At 45.2% G+C, this 23,834-nt stretch overlaps 1 protein-coding gene across 4 annotated transcripts in view; it reads left to right on the plus strand.

Moving 5' to 3' along the window:
* Positions 1–23,834, plus strand: part of AOAH (acyloxyacyl hydrolase) — a 249,021-nt gene that overhangs the window by 87,999 nt on the left and 137,188 nt on the right. For all 4 annotated transcript variants that reach the window (XM_040964660.1, XM_040964664.1, XM_040964662.1 and 1 more), the window contains one exon: positions 20,589–20,684. In XM_040964660.1, the coding sequence (XP_040820594.1) occupies positions 20,589–20,684 (96 nt within the window). The remainder of the gene's footprint in view (positions 1–20,588; positions 20,685–23,834) is intronic.

Here is a 23,834-nt window from a genome sequence, read left to right on the forward strand (position 1 = left end):
TAGCAATGCAGGTTAATGTTTGACTCATGTGATAAAATTGCCTATTAATGATTTCAGAAAAAATTCTAGTAAAGTCACCAGCATAGGAAAACTTTGAGTCTAAGAGTTGGCATACACTCTGTGTTGTGTGTGTGTCCATAGATTCCCTGTTGTACAGTAGCTAAAATGAGTTGGTTGTCAATCTTTAATCTCATTGGCAACTGAATTTTCTTTTCCCAGACAATAATCATCTGAAATTCTTACTCCTTTTTGTGGGCTTTGACCTCAGACAGACATATCTAAGCTTGACATCTGTACTTTCATCTCTTCTAACCCATTGTTTGCTGGCTTTTTTTTTTCTTTTTAAAATTTTATTTAGTATTTATTACAAAAGTGAGCAGGATACAGATCAATGTGGGCCTCCAATTCTGATTGAGATGGTTGGGGAGGAAGGAAGATAGGATAAATACTTCAGTTTTTCCTCTTGTGCTCACAACGGTATGGGGGATGGGAGGCAATGTGTGCTGCTCCTTGCTGTCACACTGCCATCAGCACTCAGGACGGAGACAGGGTCCCCAGGACCTGACATGGGGAAGATATCCCAAGGTTGTTACTTGAGTGGCCTTAATTGTTCTGAGAAGTTGTCATATTTATTACATGAAAGGTGTGAAATTCTAAGGCCTGTTCAGTGTCAGTGTCTACCTCAATGTGCTCACAGACCTAGGTGCTTATTGTAGAGCCTGGCTTGGAGTGTTGTTCAACCTGTCGTTTCTGTCTTTTAATGAGGTACTTGAAGTCTTCTGTTGGCTTGGATGAGCTGGCTACCTTGCCTTTCATGGTTATCTGGGTATACACTTCATTTTTGCACAAGGAGCAGTAACTGAGGTGGCCCCGTTCTGCAACATGTGCTCCAGCATCAGACCACATTTCTTTGTGATTTTCCCTAAGGTCACAAATCAAGCACAGAAGTCTAGCTGGGAAGTCCCCTAAGAAACCTCACCTGGCAGATCTTTAGACCTTGGTCTTGTGTGTGCCAGCTAGTGCAGGGTTGGGCTCAGTCTCCTCCCTGCACCACCCCCCATAGCAGCCAACACATATATCATTGGATGCAGCTTCCTTTTGTCCCATCCCCAGCCCTGGCTCTCATGTGAAATGAAGGGTGCTATAGTCCAGATTGTCTCCAAGCCCAGGTCTTGTATGCACTGGCGGGTCCTGTAGCCTAGTTGGGGCAGCCCCAGAGACCCCTGCCTGACCCACCCACACCCCTGGTTTCTGTGTGTATCAGTGGGTGCTGCAGCCCAGTTGGATGACCCCTATGAACCCCTGCTACACCTGCCCCCAATCCTGGTTCTCCCACATGCCAACAGGTACTGTGACCTAACCCAGCCCTGCCCACACCCAGCCTCAACTCTCACTGGCAGTTGCTGTGACCTAACCCAGCCCAGCCCAACCCAAACCTTGCACATACCAGTAAATTATGCAGCCTAACAGTGTATCCCCATAGATCACCTACCAGGCCCACCCCAGCTGTGGTTCTCCATGTTGTAGTGGGTGCTGCGGTCCAGCCTAGCATGACCTGCTCCCAGCTTTGGCACTTGCTAGTGGGTGCTGTAGCCTAGACCATCCTGGGTTACTCCCAGGGCCAGCACTTACATGAGCTGGCTAGTACTGTATCCTAAAAGGGCATCCCCAACAATCCCCTACCAGGCTTTTTTCCCAGTTCCAATTCTCAAGCATGCTGCTTATGGGTACCATGGCTCACCCAATCATGGTCTGTCCCCAGCCCCAATATTTGCCAGCAGGTACTAGACAGTGACCCCAAAGAACCCCTACCAGACCCAACCATAAACAATTCTCACAAGCACCAGCAAGTACTACTGGTGGCCTGGCCCACCCTCCAAGCTCTTATGTGCATGGGTTGGTACTTTGGCCTGACTCAGGGAGGCATTCTGAATTCCCCCTTCTGACCCACCCAATCTCAGCTCCCTTGATTACCTGCAAGTGCAGTGGCCTGATCTGTGGAAGCCCCCAGAAATCATTTTATATGTGCCAAATAAGCCTTAAGCAGCCCCAATCCAACCCATTCCAGCTCCCCCACACTTCACTGTGGGGCACTTATTCTTTACGCTATTTCTAAGATGAATCTGGACTAATTGGAGTAATGGATGGGGAAAATAATTATACCCAACTTTCTTCACCCTAAAAAGTGCATTTGTAAGTTAAACAATTATAAAAGTATTAGTGTTCATTGAGCACTTGCTGTGCCATCAGTGTTCAAAAAAATTTGCTTGTATTGACTGGTCATTATAAGCACCCTATGGAATAGGTATTATTATTTGGTAGATGAAGAAAACTGAGATAAAGAAATAAATATCTTAAGATTATTCAGTTGATTAACTTGATTTATTCCCAACTGTAATGGAGATGATGTTATTTCTGATGTGATTAAGTCAGGGTAACACATTTCTTGCCCATGCTTTTTTGAATTAAAAAATAAAATGTAAAAATAGGCCCAGCATGGTAGCCTGGTGTGTTAAGTCCTCGCCTTGCATACACCAGTATCCCATACGGGCACTGGCTCATGTCCCAGCTGCTCCACTTCCCATCCAACTCCCTGTTGTGGTCTGGGAAAGCACTTGAGGAAGGATCAAAGGCTTGGGATGCTGCACCCACGTGGTAGACCCAGAAGAAGCTTCTGGCTCCTGACTTCAGCTTAGATCCATTCATTGCAGCCATTTGGGGAGTGAATCAGCAGACAGAAGATCTCTTTGCATACTCTTGCATAGTTGTGCCATAATTCATTTGCCATAAAGTTCATCCTTTAAAATGCAAAATTCTGTGGATTTAGTATATTCATAAGTTATTCATTGATTGCCAATATTTAATTCCATCACCTCAAAAAAGAAATTGAATGCTCGTTAGTGGTCACTCCCCAGTCCTTTCTCTCCATAGCCACCGGAAGTCCTAATCCACTGTCTCTGGATATTCCAGATCAAACAAATAATATCAGGTAGAGCCTTATGTTATAGTCCTCTAATACTCAGCACAATGTCTTTGAGGTTCATGAGTGTTATATCCAGCAGATACCAACTTCATTTCTCCTTTGACTAACTCTCCATGTGTGGTGTACTGTTCATCTGTTGGTTGCTTGCGGACAGCTGTTCTGACCTCTTGGCTGCTAGCCTGAGTCCCCTCTGAACATTGATGCACAGATTCTGATGTGTGCTCCTGTTTTCATGTCTCTTCATTGTTTTCCTGGGCGTGGCATTTCTGGGACATATGGCAAATCTGTATTTAAGATTTTGAGAAATATCCTAACTGTTTTCTTTTCACAAGATTCATTTTATTTGAAAGGCAGAAAGGCAGAGTGCAAGAAAGGGACAGATATCTGTTGGCCAGTTCCCAAATTGGCTGTGATGGTTGGAACTATGCTAGGTCAAAGCTAAGGAGCCAGGAGCTCCATCCAGGTCTCCCTGTGGCAGGAGCTCAAGTACACGCACCATCTTGTGCTGCATTCCCGGACTTGTTAGCTGGGGGCTAAATATGAAGTGCAATAGCCAGGATTCAAACCAGGGTACCATTGGGACAGTCTGTGCCACAACACCAGCCCCAGCTAAACTGTTTTCCAGAACAACTGCATCATTTTATGTTTCCACTGTCAGTGTAAGGGGGCTGAAATTTCCCCACATTCTCACCAGCACTTGTTTGTATTTTTGCTGATAGTCATACTAGTGGCTTTTTGCTTCTTTTTAAATGTCATTTTTAATGATACAGTTTCATAGGCTCAGGGATTTTCCCTTCTAGCCTCCCCATTCCCCTGCCCTGCACCATTTCCCTCTATATTATTAGAATAGTATAGTCCTTCAACAATCATAAATCCATTATTCTGCCATTTAAGTATATCCTGACATTGTAGGAAGGGGCAGTGGTAGAAGGTCCAGCATCCTACTGTCAAGATATATGTAACAGTTTCATTAGAAGTCCATCTTCTATTTGGGAGTGGAGATGCATCCTGCAATGCGTCTTTACTTCTTGGTATACTAGTCTCCATTATGCAGTTCCTCTAGATGGATATGTGTATATACATATTTACTTGTATATCTATTGATTCTGTATTTCACATGAAGGCTGCCTTATCCCAGAGAACATATGATATTTGTCCTATTGGGATTGGCTTATTTCACTGAGCCTACTAGTAGTTTATTTAAAACTTAACCATTTTAACATTGGTTTGGCTCTTTGTTGTTGAATTGCAAAATACATTTACATAATCTAGAGATGAGTCTCCCATCAATACATGACTTTGCCGATATTTCCTTTCATTTGGTGAAGCTTTTTCTTTCACAATGACAGCCTTTTAAGAAAGAACAATTTTGTAATTTTGATGAAGCCCAATATGCATCTCCATTTTTCCTTTCATTGTTTCTGCTTTTGGTGTCTTTCCTAAGGGCTGTATTTTTAAATCCTTGCTATCACTGTAGCTTTCCTCTTTGGCACACTGCTCTATCCGATATCCAAGCCCTTGAGTCCATAAGTATTTTTCTGGCATCCAGGAATGGGGTTCCTGAGGTTGCATATAACAGGAGTCAGCTTGAGCTAGGCTGTTAAAAGAAAACAAGTCAACGAAGGATGTTCTATGGTAACTCCAGGAATACCTCTGAGAAATGAAAGGCAGAAAATTCAACCAAAATAGTAATAACAACAACACAGGAAACAACAACATAGTGACTGAGGAATCCTGGGAATTCTCTGAGCTGCCTTCCTCTCTGTCCTTACAGACAGGACTGGTTGCCAGCTCCCAGTTCCTTGGCCAACGGTTGGCCGGCCCTGGCCCTGAATCTTACAAGCAATGGCCGCTTGCTTGTTCCAGAATCAGCGCCAGATCTGTAGAAGACTAAGGAAGAAGTAGAAGAGTGTGGACAGGGTCATGGGGTGGGAAGGCCACTCCCACCCAACAGAGGACTGTTGTGGCCGGAAGGTGCCATCCCAGACATTTAGGAGGTATTGAGCCAGTGTCCCCATCCCAGTCCCAAAGAGGACCCTCTGGTGGGAAACCTTTCATCATACCTGGGTGCCTGAGCTTGAATGCATTCAAAATCAAAAGCAAGACCTGGGAATCCTAATGTAACGACATTGCTAATGTAATGACATTAGGGGGGAAATAATCCTTGTGTCTCTAACTCATTGGCATTTACATTCATTTGCTGAGTTTTGTCTTGTTTTATAAAGCACCATTTGATATTCAGAAAACTTCTGTTTGAAAGCTTTATTTATTTGAAAGTCAGACTTTACAGAGATGTTATGGGGCAGAGGGAGACATGGAGAGGTTCTCCATCTGCTGGTCCACTCCCCAAGTGGCCACGATGGCCAGGGCTGGGACAGGCTGAAGTCAGGAGCTTCCTCAGGGTTTCTCAGAAGGATGCAGGGGTCTAAGGACTTGGGTCATCGTCAGCCGCTTTACTAAGCATATTTGCAGGGAACTGGACAGGAAGTGGAGGAGCTGGGACTCAAACCAGCATCCATATAGGATGCCAGCGTGGCAGGTGGTGGCTTAACCCACTGTACCACAACACAGGCCCCCCGGGGAACTTTTTAAAGGGTTTGTAAGACCTGCTTTTTTCCTCATCCATGTTCAATTAAACAGATAAAGTGTTTTAGGGTCAATTTCTAAGCTGCACACCTCATATAGAGTGGTCAGCTGCAATGTTAGAGATGGAAAGAGTCCCATGGTTTCAAGGAGCAATGCTGAAATACATGGAAAAGATTGAGACAGAGCTGGTGGAGAAAGTTCAAAATTGTACTCATACTTTAGATGCACAGACACTTCACCTGGTTATATCTGTCCCTCAGGACACACTCATACATCACTGTTTCTGCTGAAACCATTTCTGCTTCAACTTGTGTGTGGAAATGTGTTCTTGTTTGGTCAACTCAAGTTCTCCTTTTCTTCCACTCAGTTGTTCAGAGAGCTTACTCAGCAGCCTGACCTCCCTGGGGTTGGGCCTCAACCCTCAGGGCTCCCACAACCGCTGTGGCCGGGACTTGACCTTGACTCATGACCTTGACTCAGCACAGCAGTCTGGACCGTACCCCTCACTGACCTTCACACTCACCCCCCTCTCTTGTGGCTCCTCAATTTCCAGACAGATCAGCCTCCTCTGCGCTTGCTCTTTGCCCTGGCAATTCGCTTACACACACTTTCTTCTCTTTCATCCTCTACTTCTACTTTAAATTTTTCAGTCTTTTTGGAAAGGCAGAGTGCCAGGGAGAGTGAAAGCCAGAATGAGATTTTTCTATCTGTTGGCCACAACAGCCAGGGCTGGAACAGGCTGAAGCCAGGAGCTAGGGACCCCATCCTGCCCTCCCACATGGCCGGAAGGGGCTCAAAGGCGTAGGCCTTTTCTGTTGCCTTCCCAGGCACGTAAGAGGGAACCTGGGTTGGAACTAGAGTAACCAAGACTCAAACCAGCAAGGTGATAAGGGGTGTCAGCCTCAGAAGGCTCCATGACACCGGTCTCTACCCTTGTTTCAGTTACACAGAATTGGGGCCAGCACATTGGCAAGGCAGGCTAGTCCTCTACCTACCGTGCTGCTGTCCCACATGGGCACCAGTTTATGTCCTGGCTTCTCCACTTCCCATCCAGCTCCCAATTTTTGACCTGGAAAGGCAGTGAGGACGATTCAAGTTCCTGGGCCCTGCACCCGCGTGGGAGACCTAGAGGAGGCTCCTGGCTCCTGGCTTTGGATTGGCTCAGCCTGGCCTTTGTGGCCATTTGGGGAGTGAACCAGCAGAAGGATTCTGTCTCTCTCTCTCTCCCCCTCTCTCTTTCTCTTTATAAATCTGCCTTTCAAATAAATAATTCTAAAGAACTGTACATCACATTTAGCTCCAGTGTCCGCACCAATGGCAGGTGTCTGATCACCTCATCTTCCTGTGCTCCTTCTCCTTGTCTGACTCTGGGGAGAAAGACCAAGACACAACAACAGCTGAAACAGGTCGTGACTGTGCAGAAAGGCCTCTCGGTGCCCAAGGCGACAGACGGACTTCTTCAGGAAGAAAGGCAATCGTTTACTATTTTTTATAAGTGTACTACAGAAAATACATCATAGTTTTTAAAGATTTATTTTTATTAGAAAGTCAAATGTCTTCTGTCCGCTGGTTCACTCCCCAAATGGCCTCAATGGCCAAAGCTCAGCCAATCTGAAGCCAGGAGCTTCTTCCGGGTCTCCCATGTGGGTGCAGGGTCACATGGCTTTGGGCTGTCCTCAACTGTTTTGCCAGGCCACAAGCAGGGAACTGGATGGCAAGAGGAGCAGCTGGGACATGAACTGGCACGCATATGGCATCCTGGCTGTTGCAAGGCAATGATTTAGCCATTAGACTGTTGCACTGGGCCCTACATAAAATGTTTTTAGATGTACAATGAGAAAAAAAAAGCAGCATGCTCGCTTAGGTAGCACATGTACTAAAAAAGAAAACAGCAAAAAGGCAGGCACTGTAAAATTCCTGTGAACGTACTGTTTCTAGGTGGCTGCTTATACAATGGCTGTTTTCCTAGAAGAAAATGAATGTCGGTATGTTAGTAAGGAATGTGTAGATGGCAGGTCACTGGGGTTACTGGTGACTTACATTTTCTTTCCATGCATTTCTGCATCCCCACGTTCTCTAGATGAGAGTGTGGAAGCCAGAGGATGGTATAGTAGTAAAGGCAGCAGAGCCTGGGGTCTCGGGTGGCCAGGGTGTCAGTCCCTGGCTGTGCCACTCGGGACAGGACACTGGTTTCTCCCTCCCTTCACACACACAAACAAGTAAACACGCATGGAGGACATAGAACGATGCTCGGAGTATAGCAAACACTCCAAAGGACTGTGTTTATCCACTGTTGCACAAACTGGAAATGTTTCTGTTGAAGTCCTGAAATTGCACCTGCTGTAGAGTCCTCAGGAACTGAATAATGACACGCCCATCCGTGTCTTGTGTACATGCAAATTCTCAAACATTTGGTTTCTTAAGAGGATTCACTTACAAAGGATCCACAGCGTGTTAGCTTTCCATGGTGATGTATAGACGGCCTCACCCTCGTCAGCTTACATCTGCACAAACGTGTCGTCTCCCAGCGTCGGGGTGTCAGCATTGTGGATGTGACAGAGCTGGGTTCCTTTTCCGGGGTTTTACAAGCTGGAAATCACAGTGCTGGGCTGGGCCACAGTCAGCCTGGAGATGGAGGTCACTGGGTGTGAGCCGAGTTCAGTTCTTTGCAACTGCAGGCCGGAACGTCCATTTGCTTGCGGCTGTCCCCGTGACGGATCACGCCTAACAATGTGTAGTCATCCCTCTTTGCAAGAAGTTAGCAACCAAACAACTTAGTCTTTAAGGTGAGGTTGAGAAAACTCTATATGAAAATGGCTCTCCTGACTATGTTGGGGCCACCCAGGAAAAATCTGGATTGACTCAGAGTAAACTGGTTAGAGCGAGCAGTTGTGCATGGCTGACTCCTGTTGGCTTTGTCATGTGATGGAGGTGCTGAAGGAAGGGATAGCCAACCTCACTCACAGGGTGTGCTCTCCTTCGGGGCAGGGAGTTAAACAAGCATGGACAGCATGATGAGGGCCTTAAACTCAACATCCAGAGAATATCTCGAAAGAGAATGGGTATAGCTTAGTTCTGTGTGATTCATCAAAGACATGAATACAGAGGGCCCAGTGCAGTAGCCTAGTGGCTAAAGCCCTTGCCTTGCACACACCAGGATCCTATACGGGCTCTGGTTCTAAGCATTTGGAAAGAAAAACCAAGTTCCCCATACTCTCCCTCTTGGCTCACAAGCTAGTTGTTCATGCTAGGGAAAAGCACAAATCTCTACCTGAATATTCCTCTTAAAAAAGAAAAAACTATTTTATAATTCTCACAACTTAACACAATGCAAATTCAAACAGAGCAGATGAACTTGCTCTTCATCATTGTTAAATCTAAAACCGAGCCCAGCATGGTAGCCTAGTGGCTAAAGTCCTTGCCTTGCATATGCCGGGATCCCATGTGGGCTCCAGTTCTAATCCCAGAGGCCCGGCTTCCCATCCAGCTCTGGCCCAAAGCCTTGGGACCCTGCACCCGCGTGGGAGACCCAGAAGAGGCTCCTGGCTCCTGGCTTTGGATTGGCTCAGCTCCGGCCTTTGCAGTCACTTGGGGAGTGAATCAGTGGACGGAAGTTCTTCCTCTCTGTCTCTCCTTCTCTCTGTATATCTGACTTTTCAATAAAAATAAATCTTTTGTTAAAAATACTTAAAACCCTCAGGTTGCTCCCATAAAAATAAGTACAAGAATGAATTCTGACTGAAAGCATCCAGTAGCTGGAGAATATTTGTGCCACCCGAGAATGAAACTGAAAACTGGAAAAGCTGTCACGAGCCTTTCAGAGCTCTGGAAATCACCAGTGCCATAAATGAACTGAGAAAGGTTTGAACTTCACCAAGACAGGCTCTCATCTCGCCTCGGACTCTTCCCTAGGCCCTCAGTTTGATCGGGGGAAACGGTAGTTGCATCACTTTGAAATTGACTGCAAAAACTTAGCAAGTGGAGTCTTAAGGAAAAAGATTCAATTCAGCCAGGACTCAGACACAGCTCCGCTGGGCAAATGATGCGCCCACTTGACGAATTTTCATGGAGAAACTGCCCCTTTGCCAGCCCCAGGTTTTGGCCCTCGAGGGAACAATGACCATTGCCTGTAAACATAGAAAGGAGGTGGAAATGTTGTGGTCGGGAGTGTCACTGGAAGGCTGAGCTGAACTCTCCACACGTAGCTGATTAATTGGGAAACTAGACATGTGTCGGGGGAGACCGAAGAGAGCCCAGTGGGAATTGAAAGCTAAGGGAGCCTGGAGAAGCAGCTGCAACTCCACATTGCCAAAGAGGCACGCGGACGGATGCTGATCTGCGCACGGCGAAGGCCTCGCAGCTTGCAGTGGCGCAGCACCAACACGCTCGAGTTGCTGGGCGGCTCAAGTTATGCAGACATAGGAGTTATCCTTGGAAAGTCAAGCTGAAAAAAATGAGCAGAGACTCTACGCTTTGGGGAAAATCGACTATGAATTGAAGCCAGAAAACTTAACTAGAAAAGCACAGCCAACAAGCCGTTGCTAAGTATATTACTTAAAATAATCCATTTTTTAAAAAAGATATGTTTGTTTATTTGAAAGAGAGAGTGCTAGAAATTGAGCGGGGTGGAGGAGAGAAGGACCACCCATCCGCCATTTCATCCCCCCAGATGGTCGCAGTGGTCAGGGCTGGGCTGGGCTGAGCGGAAGCCAGGAGCCTGGAACTCCGCCTGGGCCCCCGTGTTGGCCTCCCATCTGCCGCTGCCTTCCCGGGCGCATGGACAGGGAGTGGGGTCACGGATGGAGCCGGTGGCCTCCTGCTGAGGCCCGTGCCCGATGCTGCTAACACAGGTGGAGAGCTAACCCAGTGCACCACAATGCCAGCCCCCAAATAAGCAGTTTTCAATTTTTAAAAAATGACTACACATACAATGAAACAGAAGACAACGGCCCACACTTAGTCGAACAAAGCCAAGTGAATAGACCGGGTAAATCTATCACACAAGGACCTCACAACTCTATTCTGAGCATTTCCAAAGGAGTAAAGAAAAAATAGAGTAAAACAATTAAAGGAGAATATTGTGACAGTAATCACGAAAGTTACAATAAAGAGCCAATTGGCAATTCTGTTCTTGAAAAACAATTCAATTGACAAATTCACTACATAGGCCCAAAGCCTCAAAGAAAAATCAGTGAACTTAAAAATAGATCCATAGAAATTACTAAAAAAAAATATTTTTTTGAGTCAAGCTCGAAAAAAAATGAGCACAGCCCCCGCCCCCACCAAGGCAGTCCAGTTTTCTAGAACCTCAATATTTATGAAATGGAAATTCTGGGAGAATAGAAAGAAAGGTGAAGAAGAAAATACTGAGAGAAGCTGTGATCAGCACCCTTTCAAAGTTGGTGGGAAATCTGTTCCCCCTGACACTTCATGTTCAAACTTTTGAAAGCCACACACACAGACAGTGTCTTTTAAAAAAATGGAAAACATATATCAGGGGGAAAAAATGTCATTTTATGTTTTATCCTAATGCCAGTCCGGAGACATCATGAGGAAAGAAAATTGCAAAATAATATCCCTTAATATAAGTATAAAAAGACTCCACAAAATATCGACCATCTTGGGCCTGATGCAGTAGCCTAGTGGCTAGTCTCTACCTTGAATGCACCAGGATCCTATACGGAAACTGGTTCTAATCCAGCTCCCTCCTTCTGGTCTGGGAAAGCAGTCAAAGACAACCCAAAGCCTTGGGATCCTAAACCCACATGGGAGACCCAAAAGAGGCTGCAGGCTCCTGGTTTCAGAGCTGCGCAGTTCTGGCCATTGCAGCCACTTGGGGAGTGAATCATTGGAAGAAATTTCTCTTTTTCCTCCTCTCTGTATATCTGACTTTCCAATAAAAAATTTTTTAATCTTTAAAAAATATATTGACCATCTGAATCCTTAACATATAAAACGCATAATACGCCATAGTGAAGTGGAATTAATACCAGAAATGCATGGTTTTCTTATCTCAAAGCAAATAAATAGAACATGCCAAATTATTTAACCAATAGTATCACTCAAAATTTCTATTTGAAAAGTAAAAAATGGGAATAAATGATAGTATTAATAGCAATTGGTTTTAATGTAAAAAAAAAACAAGTCATTTTACTTTTATCATGTAATGAACATTTATCAAATCAGTAACACCTATTATTTCATTTTACTAAAAAAAAAAAAAAAGGAAGGAAGTTATCCGGAAGAGCTTTACTACTTAGAGTACTTTATTAACAGGCTATTAAAATTTCATTTAAAATTCGTGTGTGTTTTCAGTAATGACAAGCATTACAGCTTAGTTAATAAAGTATTCTCAACCACAACAATATATTACACTGGGATAAAATTCTCAGAAAATTTCAAGGGAGCAGACCTTCCACTGAAATAGAATTGAAGGAGAAAAACTATCAATGTGAACTAGAAGCAAGAGTGGAAGCATGTTTGAACCAGATGAGACTAGGCGTAAGTCGCCATACTATTTAAAGTCCTTTGGCTATACGTAGATTAATAGTTAAATTGTAATATTTGTACTCTGCTCAAAATTAAAACCTGTACAGCTAGTGAAATCGAAAGCCACTAACAGTGTTTCAATGGCCATTGAGATGCGAAAGAAGCAGTTTTTCCAAGTCCCTTGAAGCCCGAGCAGACAGTGTTTGGTAACCATCAGTCTGTCTCGTAGATTCTGCGCTGTGGCGTCTCTTCCACGCTGTGATCTTCCAGGATCTTCATACTTGCCTCTCCATCTTTCCACTCAGGCTTTGCAACAGCCCCTAAATTCTAGCCTAGCTCCGTTCACCTCTTTCCCACCTCCAAGCTGAGAGCATGCTGCTCTGTCCCTCAGAGGTCTCTCCTGTGCTCTGAAAGGTGCCATCCTCCCTTCCCTAAAGGTCCAGCTCTTCCAAGAGGCCCCCTCCCACCTACTCCAGGCACCTCTGGGCTCCCAGCACATGAGCAGGTTCTTCTGCCATCCCACAGGCAGGTTGCTGCGATTGTTCATTGAGGTAGCATACTCACTGTCCGCTGGCTCTCACTCCCTTTGAATCCTGAAGCTCCTGAACACCCACACGTAGTAACATTTTCAGGTAAATGACAGTATCCACGGATCGTAGCAACTCAACTTTTTCATAATTTTAAAATTTATCTCAATCAGCTACACAGCGTTTCGCCCACTGCTTCCGTAGGCTCGGCTTACCTTTATGGCCCTTACCAGGAACTGCTCAAGGCAGGGCCTCCCTTGCTGCCAATGTTCTTGGCAAAGTTGGCAGTTTGGAACTCGCAGAACATTCTTTCATAAAAACAATAGCCCAAGGGTTGGTTAGGTTAGGCCACAGAGCCCAATTCACCAAAATGTCATGAAAATACTAGACATCTGCAATAAAAGAAAATCCAGCACGCTCATTTTTTGAAGTGGGTTTCGGAGCCTGTTTTCCAAAGCGCTCATGGGGAGTGTGTGTGTCTTCCTGTGGTGGTCTCAGCAGGTGGCAGAGGAACCAACATTTGTTAAAAGTATACGGTCTGCCAGGCACCCTGTGTGTCCCGTGGCACATGAGTTAGACCCAACGCTCTGGCCGGCTGTATCTAACAGCCTTAGTTGTATTGCCAACAGCCCACACTCACAACAGGTGTGTATTAACTCACATTGCTGCAAACCTGGCACAACTGAGTGCTTCTCTCGCTTGCCTACCTGGGCCCCCTTCCACAGCTGTACCCAACTATGGCATGGTAGAAGGGCAGTGGATGGGTGATCTAAAATTGCCTCACTCAGAAATCTGCCAGTTGGTATGCTATTGGCTGAGGAGTCATAGTTTCCCCTTCTGGGGTCCTCACCGGCAGGCTAGCTCAGGCCAGCCTGAAGGCAGAAGCAGAAGCCACAAGCTCTACTTGCCCTTCATCTTCCTGTCAAGACTCTAAGAGGAAACAGAAGAAAAGGGTGAGGGTACAGTGTGACACGTGCCTGGGTTGCATTCTGCTATCTCTGTCTGAGTAACCATGATCTTAAGAAAACAAGGCCAGGGCCTGACGCAATGGCTCAATTGGCTAATTCTACCCCCTTCAAACGCTGGGATCCCATAACGGTGTCACTTTGTTTCCTGGCTGATCCACTTCCCATCCGGCACCCTGCTTGTGGCCTGGGAAAGTGGCAGAGAGGGCCCAAAGCTTTGGGACCGTGCACCTGTGTGGGAGACCCAGAAGCTCCTGACTCCTGCTTTTGGAATGGCTAAACTCTAGCCATATGGCCACTTGGAGAGTGAACCAGCAGATGGAAGATTTTTCTGTCTCTCCTTCTCTGTTAATCTCTTTTTTTAAAAAAATGGAATACAAGGCTAGGAGTAGGGTAATTTGGGGGTGATAATATTCATAATCATTCTTTTTTTTCTTCTCTCTCCGAAAAATTCTAGCTCCCCTTTTTATTTGGCTATAAACTTGTCAAGGCACTTGTACTGGTCAACCTTTTTACAGTGGAATAGCTGAGGCAAACTGATCATGAAGGAAATGGGTCAATTTTCAGCTCGTAGTTCCAGAGGTTCAAAGTTGAGACAGCAGGATGCAGACTTTGGCTCTGGTGAGGATCCCATGGCAGATGGTAAATGGTGGCGCTCCCACTGCGGAAGCATCTTTAAAGCAGAGAGAATGTCTGGGCTTCTGTAACAGCCTTGTCAGGAACATGTCAAAGCTCACATCAGAACTACCTTCCAAGGGACATACCCGCAGTGACCCCAGCCTTTCACAAGGCCCCACCTCTTAGGTTCCACCTCCCGCAGCATCACCCTGGGGACCATATCTTTCATGCATGGAGCCTTGGAGTGTTTATCCTCTCCAGCATAGTAGTGCTGAACCCCTGAGTTTCCACATGCTTATCTGTAAATTGAAACCAATTATTCCTGTGGCCGTAAGTTGTTGTAAAGTTTGAATGAGGCAATAAGGTTTGCAAAAACACTTTGGGAACTGTGGAGCACACTTTAGCAACATGATGAATTATTTATGCCTCCACTCAGGGTCAGAGAGGAAATGTAGTCACACTGGCATGGGCTCTGACAACCGCAAGGTGCTTTGAAGGCTTCTCAATGAAATGTGAATTTCAGACAAGTGGGGACTCTGATGAGCCGCTCTCTGCAGTTGGCTGTGTTTCCAGCCAACACAGATATGATCGTAATTAGTTTCAAGAGTTGTTTCATTTCAAACAGATTTCAAGGCCAAGTCTACCTGAAGCACGTGGCCAGAAGCACATCTCCGTAGCAGGTGGTTTCTTTGTTCTTGTCCTTCACTAGCAAGAATGTCTGTTTCTATTACGCTCATTACTCTCAGATGCCAGGGAGAAGAGATTTTCCATATGTGCTATTGCAGCTTATGACCACTGAGCAGAATGCCTAGCACTTGCTCTCTCCTCCTTGTTAAATGAACAGCAGCTTGGACAAACTCACTTTAGCAGAGCCAGACCTTTTATTAGCAGCCAGAGAATCATCTGTAATGGGAGGAATTACTCTGCCCCCGAGTCTCTCTCAGGGAAAATATTTGTTAGCCTGTCAAGGGAGTAGAACCTCTTATTAGAAACTGTAACACAGTCCATTTCTCCGTTTCTGCCACTAAAGGATTTAGGACACACCTCACTGCAGCCTCGACATTAGCAATGCAACGGGAAAGGGAGTTGAGCTCACAGATGGGCAGAGATGAGCCAATGTGCAAGACTCGAAACCAAAATGAGGCACAACCTGGGCATTCAATATTTGAAACCCCATTACCTCCTTGTCTGTGGGATCCTTTTGATCCTAACTCTTCACTAGGCAAAGTGATGCTAATGGTGAGATGCACCTGCTCTTCAGATAGCTGGCCTTACATGTACCTAGTGATTGTCTGATTTAGTGCAACAATCCCTGACATGATTTCTCTGAGCAAAACTCAAAAGCAAAGCTGTAGCTCTAAGTGTACAGAAGCAGGTTGGTGTCAAGCAGCCCAGTTCTTGTTGCCTTCATCCTTCTAAGCCATGGATTCAAATAAGCATAAACGTGCTGCAGCCGAGTTTCCAGGGATGGAAAGCAGCATGCGAGGATCGTGCTGGTTGGGCCCACGGTGAAGGGGCATACCTACCAGACAGTCCTAAGCAGGGCTCCTTTACTCCCCGGGCTGCCCCATGTTCCTGCTATACCCAGCCAACTGTGGGTCTCCAGTTCTTGCATCTCATCAAGTCTAGTGCCATTGTCCCTAAGAAATGATTGGGTACTAACAAGAAAAGTTTTTCGCCACTAATTAAACTGAAAAATATGGGAAAAAGATACCTTATTCTATCTCCCCAATAAGTCTTGTTTCTGTACGTGGGGTGCCTTTTCTCCCAACTGCTCTGCCAGAGTCTGTCCAAAGTCATGTCTCACCAGGTAAATGGCTGGTGTTTACTATTTTTTTAAAATGAATTTGGGAAGTATACCTTGGGCCTTCTATGGATAGGATCATGGAGTTGCATCAAGCCCTAGCCCAATTTCTTGCAAAAAAAAAAAAAAGGTGCCCCATGAACAATGGCTAGATACTGCTTCCTTTATTAAAGGCCATCTTGAAGATTCTGCGAACACTCAGGCAGTCGCATTCATCTTTTGCTTCTTTGGGGGCCAACACAATGAGTGGCACAGTTCCTGTGGCTGTAACTCGAGCCTTCCAGAGGCTTTGTTCATGTGTATCTCCAGAAAGAGATAACCCCATTGTCCAGAAGGTGTTGTCCATGATTGTTTTCTTTTGCTCACCAAGTCATTACATTTATGTGGAGTTCATGTATCAAACACAGTGTAACAGCCCGGAGTGGAAGCGTTAGTCATTGGCTTGGCCTGTAAGAAGAGCGATGGCTGGAGGGAGGAGGTCGGAGCAGCACTGATTACCAGCCCAAGGTGACTGATGCAGTCAGCGCTTGCTACTGGGATGGGTGTGTTCTACATCCAAGAACTCAACTAACCACACGTCAGAACTATTCAAGATGTAGTGTCTGCTAAACCTGTACAAATGTCATTATTCCCTAAAAAATATGACAACTATTAATATTGTACTACATGCAAGACAGCTATAGACAATTTAATGTTTTAAGAGGATAGATGGAGATTATATGTAAACACAAGTACTATATCATGTTATAGAAGGGGCAGCAGCATCTGCAGAGCTTCCTACCTTAGGAGGGCATTCAGGTATTCCAAAGTGCCTGTGTTTCGTCCCAGCACCGCGGAAAGGAGGATGCTGTGGAGTTTGGGAGAAACAAAGGAGAGTACACAAGGATTCTGACATTGGAGGGAAATCTTGAACAAGTCACAAAGGGCTTACCAGCAGAGGAGCACAGGCCAGAAATAGCACCTGAAATCCAGAGGCTTTTGAGGAAGCAGTGGAAATAAAATTAATTCACTACAATAAATAGATGGTAATGTGCTGATTTTTGATCCCTATGAACATTCACTCAAGGGAAACTGAGGCAACACAAGAACCCATGATTGTTTTTGTGCTGCTTCATCACTTTGTCTCAATTAGAAAACAGCATCCAATCTGAATGTACCCCAAGATGCCCTAACTTCGTGATATCTATCAATGTGGCTGTCCCAATAATGTGTCAAATTATCCAGGACACATTGTAAGTGTTCCTGTTTGACCTTAGTCATCAAAACCACCTGCGTTTTTTGGCATTTGTTTCCTTTAAAAGTGCAATTTGAAGTTGTTTTGGGGTAATTTAAATCTGTGTCACACAGGATCTGGAGTAATGATGGAGTTGGGAAAGGCAGGTGCATCCATTGCCACGTTCCCAGCAATGGACAGCCCAAGCGCTATGAGATGACTCTGGCATCAGCTCATGTCAACGCAGGAAACAACCCATTTCATTCTCAGAGCTGGGCAGCATTCCAGGCATTCGTAGTTGGACATGGTGAGGTTCTGTTGCTGCCCTCAGGAAAGTTAAGACTAACTCTAGAATTTTTTTAACGATTTATTTATTTTTATTACAAGTCAGATACACAGAGAGGAGGACAGACAGAGAGGAAGATCTTCCATCCGATGATTCACTCCCCAAGTGAGCGCAACGGCCAGTACTGCACCAATCCGAAGCCGGGAACCAGGAACCTCTTCCAGGTCTCCCATGCGGGTGCAGGGTCCCAAAGCATTGGGCCATCTCAACTGCTTTCCCAGGCCACAAGTAGGGAGCTGGATGGGAAGTGGAACTGCCAGGATTAGAACCTGCACCCGTATGGGATCCCAGGGCATTCAAGGCGAGGACTTTAGCCACTAGGACACTGCGCCGGGCCCTAACTCTAGAATTTTTAAAATGAAATTCTAGAGATGCAACTTTGAGAAGTTAAGATGCTGATTAAGACACTCACCTTAGAATGCCTGGGTTCCAGGTCCAGCTCCTGATTTCAGCTTCCCACCGGTGCAAATCCTGGCAGGTAGTAGTGATGGCTTAGGTACTTGGATCCCTGTCATTCAATGGAGACTCAGGATTTAAGTTATTTCGTCTCAGCTTCAATCTCAGTTAAAGTCCCTTGTGGGGTGTTTGAAGCATGAGCCAGTGAATAGGAGCACTTCCCTCTCTGTCTCTCTCTCTCTCTGTGTCCCCCCCCCGTCTCTCGCTCCCCCTCTCCCTCTCTCTCCTCCTCCTTCCCCTCTTCCCTCCCCTCCTCCTTCCTCCCTCCCACATTTCTTCCCTCCTCTCCTCCCTCTCTAATCTCCCCCTCTTCTTCCCTCCCTCCCCCATATCCCCATTTCCTCTCTTCAAATAAATTTTTAAAAATAAAAAATAAATTAAGTTCCAAAAGGATAGGTAACCTGTTCAGAGTCACAGCATTGCAAGTGCTGTGCGTCCAGCATTTTGACCCCAACTCTTTGTTCTGCAGCCGCTCTCTTTTCCCACCCTACCCTGGGTCGTCTTCATCATATTATAAAACTTACTTATCTTCAGTTGCAGTTGTTCAAGCTTATTTAACATAACTAACTTAATAACAGATCACCAGAGACCTAAATTAGGGTATAAAATCATGACATGCTGAAAATGCGAACATGTATAACAATACTTGCTATATTTGAAATAATGAAATTGACTATGAGTGGGGTGATAGTTAGCATCGCTTCTATTTGCTGTTCTCTGTTTTCAATTTTTCTAAAATGAGGTTGTATTGTTCATATTTTTGAAGCTATTCTAAAAAGAAAACACATATGAAAATACTTTTCAGATTATGAAGTGCTAAATAACAGCTACTAAACTCACTGCAGTGTCAGAAAACAGGCAAGAAACACCCATTAGATTAAGAACAGAAGTTCTCAACCCCAGAGCTGGTGGTAACAAACGCACCACTGAGGCAGTGCTCTCACAGCCCGGGTGGATTTCAGGCTGGCTGAGTCCCTTTTTGCTCAGACAGGAGATAATGACCAAGGCCAACGCGTCATCAGACATTGCAAGGTTTAGCAAGGTGGCCATCCCTTATTTCTTCATAAGAAATATCTTGTGTTAAAAAGCTTTCCTGTACTTCTGTTTAGAAATGCCTACTTCTGTCGTTCTCATCTTTTAACAGCAACCTTCTCTTCAAAGTTTCCTGGTGGGAATTTTGACTTTAATGACAATGTGTCTGTGACCTGGGGTCCCCACTTCCGTGGAAGATGGCCAGGAGTGAGTCCACTCCTGTGCTCAGACTCCCTAGAACTTCTTTGTGTTGGCTGTAACCTTTCCTTTGCTTCCTTGGAAACAACTCTGCTGAGTAATGAGCAAAGAAACCCAACTCAGTGAAACCCAACAGAGTCCTATTACTTATATGCTTGTCTTTGACTTCACAGTACTTGTGTAAGAAAGACACCGTAGGGACCTGGCACAGTAGCCTGGTGGCTAAAGTCCTTGCCTTGCATGCACCAGGATCCCATATGGACACCAGTTCTAGTCCCAGCTACTCCGCTTCCCATCTAGCTCCCTACTTGTGGCCTGGGAAAGCAGTTGAGGATGGCCCCAAAGCCTTGGGATCCTGCACAAACATGGAAGGCTTAGAACAAACTCCTGGTTTGGGGGAGTGATCTAGCAGACGAATAATCTTTCTCACCTTCTCTTTGTGTATCTGTCTTTCCAACAAAAATAAATAAATCTTTAAAAGAGAGAGAGAGAGAGAGTGAGTTTCTTCCCTCTGTAGAAGGAGGTTTGGTTTTCTCATGAGTTCAGTAGCTCAGGACAGGAGAAGAACCTTCTAGAAATGTTGTTCTACCAGCTCTGGGCATTCAGTTATCATCTATCAAAGTAGGGAAAGGAAGACATTCATAACTTCATCCTGGATGTTGTCTAGACACTTCACATATTAGGGCATATTTTCAAGCAGTATGCTTGTAGCTGAGAAGTAAACAAATATTTTACAGTGCGTGATAAGTTTAAAGTCACACTCCATTGCACTGTAATCTCATTTAACTAAAACAGCAGCCCTGTGGGAAACAGTCATTGCCCACGTCACAAGGAGAAAGCCACGGCCCAGCCAGGGTGGATGCTGAGTCCACGAAGACAGTCTCAGGACTCCATCCCACCTCTGCAATCCCAAATGCCACAACATTTCCACAATGTTTCCAAAACGTCCATACTCAGGAAGAGAACATGAAGGATGAGGTCCTGCCCATAGCAATGCCATCCGCTGCAGGAGGGGGCAGGTTCAGGAGGCGGTTCCCCTTGTACCACCTGGTTTAAACATCACCTCTGTTTCTCACACTAGAGCAAAGAGAAGTGGAAATTGAGTATGATTAAACTGTTTCCCTAAGTGATAAGATTGGGGTGATAAGTGATAAGATTGCAGCCTAGAATTCGGACCTGGCCCCTCACCCAAGCCACGCTCCTGTTTCGCTGCAGCTCACAGTGCATGCAGGAGATGGTAAAGAGTGAATAGAAAGTTCCCCGGAGTGGAAGGGTGGAGGACGTACACAGCCTGCGCTTCCTTCGGCCCTCGACTCCGTGTGACCCGCCTTTCCTCAGGACTCTGCTGACATGCCCTTCTGTTCCCTGCAGAATGTGTGCTGGTGCTGTCTGTGGTGGAACAACTGGCCCAGGTTCACAACTCTACAATCGAGGCTTCGATGGAGAGACTGTGCAGCTACCTGCCTGGTAAATGGGGGTTGGGGGGCATACTCCTTGGGGTTTGCTGGTTCACTCCAAGCATGTACTGTGGAACCAAATCAGATTGGGTTGTTTCTGTGGGTAAGTATTCTTGTGGCACTCTTTGAAATCAAAACAATTTTAAAAAATTGTTGGGCCTGGCACTGTAGCCTGGTGGCTAAAGTCCTTGCCTTGCATGCACCGGGATCCCATATGAGCACCAGTTCATGTCCTAGCTGCTCCATTTCCCATCCAGCTCCCTGCCTGTGGCCTGGGAAAGCAGTCAAGGACAGCCCAAAGCTTTGGGATCCTGTGCCTGTGTGGGAAACCCAGAAGAAGCTCCTAGCTCCTGGCTTCAGACCAGCTCAGCTCTGGCTGTTGTATCCGTTTGGAGAGTAAATCAATGGACGTAAGATCTTCCTCTCTCTGTCTTCTCTCTGTATATCTGCCTTTCCAATAATAGATAAATCTTTATAAAAAATAATTGTAGGCAGATACTCATTTTCCATCGTTGCAGAATGAAGATTCTGAGTATATTTAGGGAATAAACTAATAAATGGCCGATTGCTGGTGCGTGTGTCACATTCCTAATGATTTTCCCGTTTGGTGAACCATGGCCTTAAGTACACAGAAGTCAAAGCAATGAATACTTTTTAATAATTTCTCATTTACTTGTATAATATGGCCAGCAGCTCACACAGCACTGCCAACACAAAGTTTCGGGTGGGCTGGTGACTCCCTCCAACACCTATCCTAGCCAAGAAGCTGGAGCCTTCCATTGATTTCATCTAAGTCTCAGTTAAGCCTCTTATCCATCTTCAATCTTAGCAAGGAAAAAAATATAAAAAATGTTTTGCTTATAGAATACTCTTTTCATTTTAAGATGAATTTTACATTGCAAGAAGTTTTTAGCAGATTCAATATGGCTTATAAATGAACTTCCACGAATACAGTGATATTTTCTTCATTCCATCTCCCTCCCTCATGAATAAACATCTTTGTGGGTCAATTGCTCACTGATGTAATAGGAACTGATTCATCACGTTCAGGTATTACTACTTCTGTTAAGTAATATAGTTGAATCAATGGTGCTTGTATCTTTTGATTTCTTTTTTTATTTTTTTTTGACACAAATGCACCAAAGCATTTTTTTTTAAGATTCACTTATTTTTCTTGCAAAGGTAAATCAAATTTACAGAGAGGAGAGACAGAGAAAAAGTTCTTCCATCTGCTGCTTCACTCCCCAATTGGCCACAACAGCCAGAGCTGAGCCAATCTGAAGCCAGGAGTCAGGAGTTTCTTTTGGGTCCCCCAAGCGGGTACAGGGTCCCCAGGCTTTGGGCTACCCTGCACTGTTTTCCCAGGCCACAGGCAGGGAGCTGGATGGGAAATGGAGCAGCCAGGACATGAACAGGCACCCATATTAGATTGCAGTGCTTGAAAGGCAAGGAATTAACCACTGAGCCATCACTCTGGGCGTCTCACCCAAGCATTTTCAGAGAATTTACTGCAAGCACTCACAGTATGCATACTCAGTTTGATTTTTTTTTAATTCAAAAATAAAAAAAAAAATAAGGGTAATACACAGGTAGCTGATGTACATTGTCCTTAACTGGGCATTATTAAGAATTTGGTACATGCCAGAAGGTTCCTGAAAGAATATATACTATGAAAAAGCACGCATAGGTTCTAAAAATGTTTGCAAAATAATTTTTGAATTCCAGTACCTTGTCCTTTACAGCAGACCTTTTTATTTACTTATTTATTCTGTGAAAATAAAGCATAGCAGACAACATCCTGCTGGGTTTTTTTCCGCCCAAGTTCTGTTTGCCTCTCATATCCTTAGGATTCACACCCTGTATCCTGTGTGTCTCATTCTGTGCATAGTTACTTGCTGGTTGATTTCATTCTGTCCATTCTGTCAGTGATTTTTTAAAAATCTTTGGTAATAGAAGACAAATGTGAAAAACCATGCGAAGCCAATGTATCGCAGTATTAGTTAGTGGAAGATGAGCGCCTTTATAAATACAGCCCAGCTCAAGTAGGACATCTGGACCGCGCCATCTCACCACAAACCCTTCCTGTTACCTCCGGTCCCCGAGGAGCAGTGGCCTGGATTTTATGGTAGTCATGTCTTTGCATTTCTTTATAACCATGCCACCCAGGAGGGCTTTGCTAGACACCGCAGATTTGCTCAGTTTTTACTTGTCAATGTACTGCTTTTCAATCCTGTTTGGATCCACAAGTTTCCTCTTCACTCCTTCCTTTTCCTTAGAGTTTAGCTGTGGAAACGGACCTGTAGAGTTTCTCATAGCCTGGAGTGTGCTGAGGGCAAATCAGTATATTTTTCTGTGCCACATGGGTGCCAGGGACCCATGCACCTGGGCCGCCATCTGCTGCCCTCCCAGGTGCTTTGGCAGGAAGCTGGATGGAAAGGTATGGAGCTGGGGTTCGAACCCACAACCTGATACAGGATACCAGCACCTCATGTGACAGATTGACCTGCTGGAGCCCTGCTTCCACCCCTAGAACTGCTTCTGCATATGCTTTTTTTTCATTTCGTCATTTTCAATCACTCTGTGTTCTTGGAACATGCAGCCACTGCGTGTCGCATCCATTCCGTTTCCGCTCTCCTGCGGCCTTGGCTTCCTGGTGTTAGCAGTTCGTGTGCCTGGCCAGCCCTTATTATGTGGTGCTTTCTCTGCCTGAGCCCCTGCTCATTCCCTAGGGAGCCCCCCGGGAATGATATTTCTGCATTTTGCACGTGGATTACAGTCCGTCTGTGTCTTTCCTAAATCCTTGGAACGTAATTTCTTTCCCTGAGCATCTTCACTACTTTATCAAAAAGACTAACGCTCATCTGTTTTTTCTGTGTCTCTTGCTGGTTTGGGCCTTGAAATTCAAAGGATTTTCTCCCTTTTTGCTATACAAGGTAATTATATAACCAGAATATTAGAATTCACAAAAATAGAATTAAACAATAAGTTTCCTTTGGTGCAAAATAACTTTGAAAACCACATATCAAAGCCTCTTCCAAAAAATTGATGAAAAACCCGATGCAGTAGCCTAGTGGCTAAAATCCTCGCCTTGCATGTACCAGGATCCAATATAGGTCCCAGTTCGTGTCCCAGCTGCCCCACTTCCCATCTAGCTCCCTGC

Source organism: Ochotona curzoniae, unplaced genomic scaffold (assembly GCF_017591425.1).
Source record: "Ochotona curzoniae isolate NIBS_2020 unplaced genomic scaffold, NIBS_Ocur_1.0 scaffold_3835, whole genome shotgun sequence".
Classification (NCBI taxonomy): domain Eukaryota; kingdom Metazoa; phylum Chordata; class Mammalia; order Lagomorpha; family Ochotonidae; genus Ochotona; species Ochotona curzoniae.